At 36.5% G+C, this 7,680-nt stretch overlaps 1 protein-coding gene across 4 annotated transcripts in view; it reads right to left on the bottom strand.

The window, feature by feature from the left end:
* Positions 1-305: 305 nt before the first annotated feature.
* The window catches only part of RASGEF1A (RasGEF domain family member 1A), a 165,463-nt gene continuing 158,088 nt past the window's right edge, over positions 306-7,680 (bottom strand). For all 4 annotated transcript variants that reach the window (XM_021300929.2, XM_005512305.4, XM_021300928.2 and 1 more), the window contains 6 exons: positions 7,043-7,145; positions 6,685-6,764; positions 5,882-6,073; positions 4,243-4,366; positions 3,929-4,001; positions 306-2,976 (listed from right to left, as the gene is read on the bottom strand). In XM_021300929.2, coding sequence (XP_021156604.2) covers positions 2,952-2,976; positions 3,929-4,001; positions 4,243-4,366; positions 5,882-6,073; positions 6,685-6,764; positions 7,043-7,145 — 597 coding nt within the window. In that variant the 3' untranslated portion in view covers positions 306-2,951. The remainder of the gene's footprint in view (positions 2,977-3,928; positions 4,002-4,242; positions 4,367-5,881; positions 6,074-6,684; positions 6,765-7,042; positions 7,146-7,680) is intronic.

Below are 7,680 nucleotides of genomic sequence, written 5' to 3'. Positions count from 1 at the left end.
AATGGCGTTCATTGAGAGAATGAAAATATTCCATAGCAGAGACACTGTATCAAATCCATAAAATACTATTATAGAGAGCACAGTAGAAGTGGCAGCATATTGTTGGCCTAGTGTTGCGCTCGCCTTTGTTGGAAGGTATTTAAAGTTTCATAATGTATCTTTATTAATCCTAACTTAAATTTAAGTAACCAGTTGGTTCACTGTGACTATGTTGCCTTCCACAGGGGGTTCACCTTGTTCAGCTGCTGTTTTATGGTTTGATCAGTTTGCAAGTGAAAAATAATCATAGAAAACATTAAGCCTGGTTGAAGCAAATTTTTCTTTTATTAATGCAAGCACATCCAGTCAAACACAGAATATCCTGCTTTATGGTACAGCTTTATAGTTAGCATTTCAGCTCAGAATAGCAAAACACAGTATTTAAGGAACGTATCAAACTGAGGGAGGAAAAATAAAAAGGAACCAATGTGGATACTGCATTGATTTCAAGTAATATACTAGGACTGATTGACCAGTGAAGTGCACATTCATGTGAAAGCTTTTTTTTAATACATTTACAGAAAGTGTTTTAAAATTGCATTTCAAATATATATTTTTTTCTTAAATTTTAAGCATCCCTTTGAAATTTCAATTACATAAACAAAGCTGATACACAATCCCTCTTATAGTGTCCGACAACGTTACTAGCTAGAACATCTCTGAAAGTGCAAAACACTGTAATAATACAGTATAAATATTCTTACTCTAATCCAGGGCTGGAGGTCAGTCCTTCAGCACAGGAAAAATAGCAGCAGATCATAAGAATTATCCTTTCCGCTTTTCTGGGCTGTTGTTGTTATCAGTATTCTACTTCCTTATTGATGGCATAACTCGCTTTTGTTTCTCTTTGATGTCAATACTATGGGAATAGCAAAACCTTGATTTCTCTCCCTTCCTTACCCCAGCTTACTCTTCTAATTTTAAGTAATTGTCAAGGGGGGAGTGGAAGAGGGAGAAAGGGAAGGGTCTTTAATTTTTCACCGTAATACAGGGCCAATACAGCAAATAATTTCTACTCAGTGATTGCAGATGCTGTATGAAGCAGTGGCACAGCTCTTTGTTGTAGGCACTCAGCAAGAATTGTCTACTGGACTGGAATAAGCCAAACCCTTGGTCAAGCAAGTCTTGCCCCTTCTTCAGCAGAAGGCAGAATAAGATAAAACCCATCTAGTTAGAGTTGATAATTTTTAAAGAAGCTTGTGCAGCGGGCTTCCACAAGCTCTCTGAGGGAGGCTGCCAACACTGTGAACCACTGGGAGTGGGTCCTTTTAAAAAATAAATGATCTAATTGTCTATCTCAAGTCATTATCCTTACACATATGCAGCCCTCAAGCCTTCAGAGAACAATTACTTGAAAGGACAGTCGGTACTCATGAGTAATAATCTGTTCATTAAACCAAATAGTTTTTAATCTGAGCCTATCTGTTTTCTTCCTCAATTCAGAGATCAGGTGAGAAAGTCTTGAACTGCAGATTTTTTTCCTGGAAATTAATACCTTGAATCTTAAAATAAACTCCTCAGGTGCTCATGTGGATAGCCAAATTGGGTGTAAACTCCAGGGTAAAAGGAGAAATTAGAAATGGTAAGTACTAGTGGCTTTACAAATCATCTCTAATTTTGGTACTGACCTGGGGTCAAAGGTTTGACCATTTTTTTTATGGTGTTTTTCCTGATGTGTCGATGGGTTCTGTCCCAGATAGATAATCGTGGCTTACAAAATACTAGAAAAAGCTTATATTATAAATTGGTCTTTGTTCTAATTGTCTGTAAGTGCAGACTACCATTTTCAAAGGAAACAAGGGAATTAAATGCCCAGTTCAGTGGTGATGAACCTTTCTTAAACTTCTTTGGGAATTTTAGCCTTCAAATTAATCATCTGAATTTACTTCTCTCTCTCTAGCTCATGTATGATTTTTATTTTCCAAAAACTGTTTCCAAAAAAACCATATTGAGCCTGTTTTACAGAGATAATCTAGGTTAGACGTCCTTCTCTTAAAACAAAACAAAACAAAAAATCCCTGATATTTATAAAGGAAAACACAAACTATTCTGACAGTCAGAATTTAAAGGATTGTTCCCAGAAGTATTAAAACTTAGACATGTGTGCAACTTCACACATGCACGCACACATACTCACACAAACACACATCCCCCAGCAGTTACCCCATCTTATCTCTTTAAATCATGTAACAAAAATATGTTTGCTGCACCATCAATGTTACAGGCAGGTATACTCTACTTCATGTGCCATATTCTCCGTTTTGTTTAAAAAGTACATTGTACCTGGTTTTGAGACATCCATATTTTTATTTTCTTTACTTCCAGTCCAGCATAATAGAAGGTACACTAAATGATATCAGTACCTTGTAAGGCACTATTTCTGATGTAGGAGAGGAACACGCTTACTGCAGATGTCTAAGGCCTTGACTCTACAAACCATTCCTAACACATGTAAAAGGTATCTCTGATTTGAAGGAGATTCTTCATTTCAAAGCTAGAAAGACACGTTAAGTGTTTTGTAGGATACTGGTCTAATGGAGTATTTAACCTGAACACTGGCTTTAGCTGGGATGTGTGTTTTAATTTATATTTGTTTTGGTGGAAGTAACAAAACAATAAAAATTTGGATGCTGATAGAATAAGATCTCCCCAGGGATACCATCTCCCATGATACATTTCATCTCTGAGAACAGGGCCCTGCCCTTTTATTTAAAATAAAAAAAACCCAAACCCTTCACTTAAGTGCCTTATGGTTGACATGTGAAATATTTACCACATTGTATTTCATAAAAGTTACTGTATATACAAAACAGACCTCAGCCAGTGAGGTCTTAGCTCAGTCCAAGTCTTTCAGGTTGTAAAAACATGTTCACTCAATGTGCTTCAAAGTCTGCAGATCAGTTCCAAAAATCTCAGGCTCTATTAAGCAGAGTTGTCCTAGAAGAAGAAGAAGTAATAAAAACAATATGAACCGGAATAAATCTGTGAATTCCAATCAAGATGCTGACTTTAAATTAAATGAAAATTTAACCTTTGTAACATTACTTCAGGCCCTTAAGATGCTCTCAGGCAAATAGCATATGTTCCTCTGCCATCCTAAACTATTTCTTGCTGAACAGCATTGGATTTAATTTAAGGTACCTTGCATGGGTGTCATAATTCAAAAGCTTATGTGGGCTTGCTAAGAAACACTGGGATCACTGGGAAACAGTGTCTCCTCTGGGACAATACACTCATAATGTAGCTCAACTGCAGCTCAGGACATGTAGGTTTCTTCACTCTTTATCTGGTACAGATATGTTAAATCTAAACATTTAATGTGACTTCCAAAGGTCTAGACATCTCTTTTTGCCTTGGCCCTAGTAGTAGAAGAAATGTTATCTAAATTAACTGCTTTCATCATGTACGTGGAAGATGTGCTTCCCCCTTTCAAAGAGAAAGGAGTCATTGAGACTTTCTCCCTTAAGGGTAGACTGAAAATTAGAGTATTCATGTAAAATGTAATCCTTTCATAAGACTTCTAAGAGCATAGGTATGATAAATGACAGCACTTTCTTTGTATCTTCATATATTTGTTCCACTGAGAAAAGCACGTTTGAAAACTGCTACAAATGTAGATTCTTTTCCTGTATTTGATAGCCAAGACAAAGTGTGTTCTCTTTCATAGTCCCAGCAGTGATTTTGCAACCTGAACTAATCTGGCTGAAAAGAGCTGTATCGAAATCCAAGCCCTCTTGATTTTTATTTCAGATTTGAATTTCGAAGAAAAATTAATTATATTTGCCCCAAAAAGGTCTTATGCTGGGTATGCAAATAGGAGGAGGGAAGATGATGATCATGTGCCTGTGTGCGTCTGCAAAAGGACTCATGTTCTGCAGAAGCTTCGTACCTGAGTGTTTTCCAGCTGTCTTTTTCCATGTGGTTTTCTGGACCTTCACTTTCAAAGGATGCAATGAACAGAGCTAGTAAATAAAATACAACCAATCAGATACAGGGGTTCTTTAATTGGAAAAATTAAGAGTTACGATATAGCAGGTGTAACTTAAACCTCATAATGAAGTTTGTTATATTTGAATCCGAATCGGAACTGATAATACATACTTATCAAATATTTTTTGCATGTTATTTTTTTTTAATCTGCATATTCTGTTAGGATTTCAACAAGTAGGAAGACTCACTATAATGTTCAATAAAGGATTTTACCTTCTTCACTATAAATGGGTGCTGTAAGTAGATAGCTCTGGATCTTCTTGTCTTTTTCAAAAGGACACTCAACCTGCTTCCATGTCAGGAAATCATGAATCTGTCTTGAAATTTCCCAGAATTTCTGCATGAGGTAATGAAAAGAATACTTTTAAAACCATTCGTTCTTTCAAATATTAGTTATTTTGTTTCCATTTCGGAGTTTCTCAGTCTTGTTCTTATTCATGCTTCTTCTCTTATTATCCCTTTAATTGGACTTCTGCGTTGTTATCCTTTCTTCTCTACTGCTCCCTTCATCTCCCCCTCTTGCTCCTAGTTCTTCACATGTTAGGCTCTTCATTTCAGGACAGTGGATCCCAGCTAACCACCTGGTCTTCTGCATTCAATTCTTTACATCATCAACCTTTTCTTCATACATAATTAAGTGCCATTGGCCTTCTTTCTGTGTATAATCTCTAAATGAGCCTGCAAGTGGAACTGGTCAGGAAATTGCTTTTATTTACTTTTTACATTTCCAGCCTTCAACTTAAATGAAATGTGACATTTGATTTTTTTCATAAAGCACTTCCTAAATTTAAGAAACTATCAAAATAACATACAGAAACTATAGATAGCCCTTCCTTCCTAGGATTTTGGGAAATGCATAATTATTTAGGGTTTGTCTTGTATATTCTGTGTGTTGCCCTCCTCAGCCTTAATAATGACCAAAATGTGCAAAAGCATTTTTGACAAGCTGTGGCCTTTTGGATATGTATCCTTATTAGTCAGGGAGAGAGAACCCAGAACTTGAAGAAACTCCCTTGAAGATCTTTTAAATATCATTTGCTGATAGTGTGTAGCATTTATAGGTGGTTAACCCAAGGAGGTTACATCAGATAACGCTGATGATTTAGGGTGTAGTTACCTATGACAATTTGATCAGGTATGACAGCTTGCTGCTACAGAAAAGCTTCCTTTCCATCCTTTACTGCCTTCTACTTGCCCCAGTTCCTTTTGAACATAAGGCAGGTGTAGGGCTGAGGACTGGCAAATTTTTGTCTGCCATCATAGGTGGTACACTAAAATTCTCACACTTCCTGATTTCAAGTTCTTTCCTTATTTTAAATGTTGCATGAGTACATTTCTTGAAGAGATTTCACATTCCAATTCACTAACATTAGACTATTTTTATATTACTTAAGTAATTTTTAATGCTGAGGGATTGGCCTCTGAAATTCTTATTTTCTTCTCAATCATTTCATGCGTTAGTTTTGGTAACAAATTAATGTCATTTCAATCAGTTCTGCTTATGTGAATTTTACGTTTTTCAGTGCATCTGTCCCATTTCATGAAAAATAATTGCTATTCCAGTACATTCTAAATCTAATCTTTTAATTGAAGGCAATTACATTCCAAGCAATTTTATGGATTCTCTTCTGTATCTGCTGGGTATGTAATATAAACACAGCAACTACAAGTGCTAGCTTTCACAGAAATTTGGTGAAATAATTTCTCCTAGGAAATTATTTTGCTTTATGCTTACATCACAGCAATGCTGAAAGAATTGGTAATATAATGAGGTAAAAGTTAAAAAGTGGCAAATGTTTGTAACGTGCAATGTTTAACTAGCATTACAGTTTCTGTGGTAGTAAAGTCCTACCTTGAAGTTGATCTGCCCATTGGGCAAGCGGTTCGTATGTATTTTGTGCAGAAAATAGATATCTTTAATAAACAGGTTGAACACTGGGATAACTATTTTCTCTCGATTGCTGTTGGCAGTCTGGGATCGCTGTGCTGCTCCTTGCAGGGCTGTGCGGTAGTTACAAAAGTTGCTGGATGGATCCATGTGATGCTGTTTTTATGGGGGGAAAAAAAAACAAAACCCACAGTCAAGTACTACATGTTTCCTAAATAAAAAAAAATCTTCAATCTAACCATGAGAGAGTTAATTCTTTATGAATTTGTTGGGCTGCCTTTTGAACTTTCAAGATGGAGAACCTTATACTGATTAGGTCTGATTTGGAGTTTTTCTAATTTCTATCTTGTTTGAGAGTTCTGTACTAGCTTTACATCTATGTTTTGTTTCAATCGTTAATGGAAGACTGAAAGGAAATGATAAATGACTATTGGGAAAAAAAAAAATCATCTTTGTTTTCCTTCCGATCTCCACTAGATGGAGCACTATAATTAGTTTTAAGGGTAGCAAAATGGCATTCACTTGAGTGACAATTACCTTGTTAAATTAGAAAAAATAATGCAAAGAAGAGGTAACCTAAAGAAAACTTGCACCCACTTTTCTTTGTAGGCAGGTAGGAAGTTTGAAATTCAGGAATTCTCTCCCTAATGTTTATATGCTGGTGACCACTGACAGAGGTGTCTCCTGATCTTTTAGTAATTCCACAGCAGAGGTTTGGACAAAACTATTAAGTGGATTTCTATATAAAATCTAAACTTTATACATACCTCTAAAACATCAAATTTGGCTGTTTTGACCTTGGACCAAGTTTTCTTTAGCCGTGCCACGGGGCTCAAGTTCATGCCAGCTGAATGGGAGAGGAGACAAACAAACTACTAGGTTGAAAAAATACAGGGCTAACATAACTGTGTTTTCCAAAATATGTGGTGGTGATACGTAAACAGTTCAGCTTGACACACAGAAACACTTGCCCACCCACACATTAATCTGCCACTGGCACGTTCTGTCCTTGTAGAAGCCTGTGTGTTGATGTGGTCAGCCAATTTAGGGCAAGAGCAGAGCACAGTCTTGCCAGTCAGGTTGTAAAATGGAGTACGTTTTGTCATCTGTGTTAAGGATACTCACAGATAATAGCCATCATGGAGTTGAAGTTTCCAATATTGAAGCATTCTCTTGCCACATCAATGAAAAATTCCACCATTCTTGTACGCTGCTTTTTCTTTACAACCTGGGGAAAAAAACAAGCTATCTTAAGAGGGAAGGGATGGCCTGAATTTTGGATGGGATGTTCAGTCAAAGGCATTGTAACAAGCTGATTGAGTAGACATTTCAAGACTTTATTCAGCTAAATCTTATGATGATATAGGCCTTGGGGGTATTTTCTTAAGATTAGTTTTTAGTGAAATAGCAGACATATTTGGGGCTACTATCAATTACTTGTCTAGTTGTGGCAGAGTCTAAATTTTTGTTTATACATGAAGTTCAATGTCTTAGGGAACCTTGTATAAACAAGCTGGACACTTTCAGCAATTTCCTGTTACTGGAAAAGGGAGACAATGTGAAGCTGCTATCAGAAAGAATATATGCAAAAAAAATGAAACCTCTAAAGAAGGCGGGGAAAGCGGTAGACAGACTGGAGACAGTTCAGCTTGTAACCTCAATGTGAGAAAGAACAATTGCTATGTCTTGATTTTTGTCATTTTACTGTGTATACACTTAAATTGCTCATTGCAGGGGGGTTGGTCTAGATGACCTTTGAAGGT

This window comes from Columba livia, chromosome 6, assembly GCF_036013475.1.
Source record: "Columba livia isolate bColLiv1 breed racing homer chromosome 6, bColLiv1.pat.W.v2, whole genome shotgun sequence".
Lineage (NCBI taxonomy): Eukaryota > Metazoa > Chordata > Aves > Columbiformes > Columbidae > Columba > Columba livia.
Note: the sequence above shows the minus strand (reverse complement) of the source record. Positions and strands in the feature narration are given on the sequence as shown.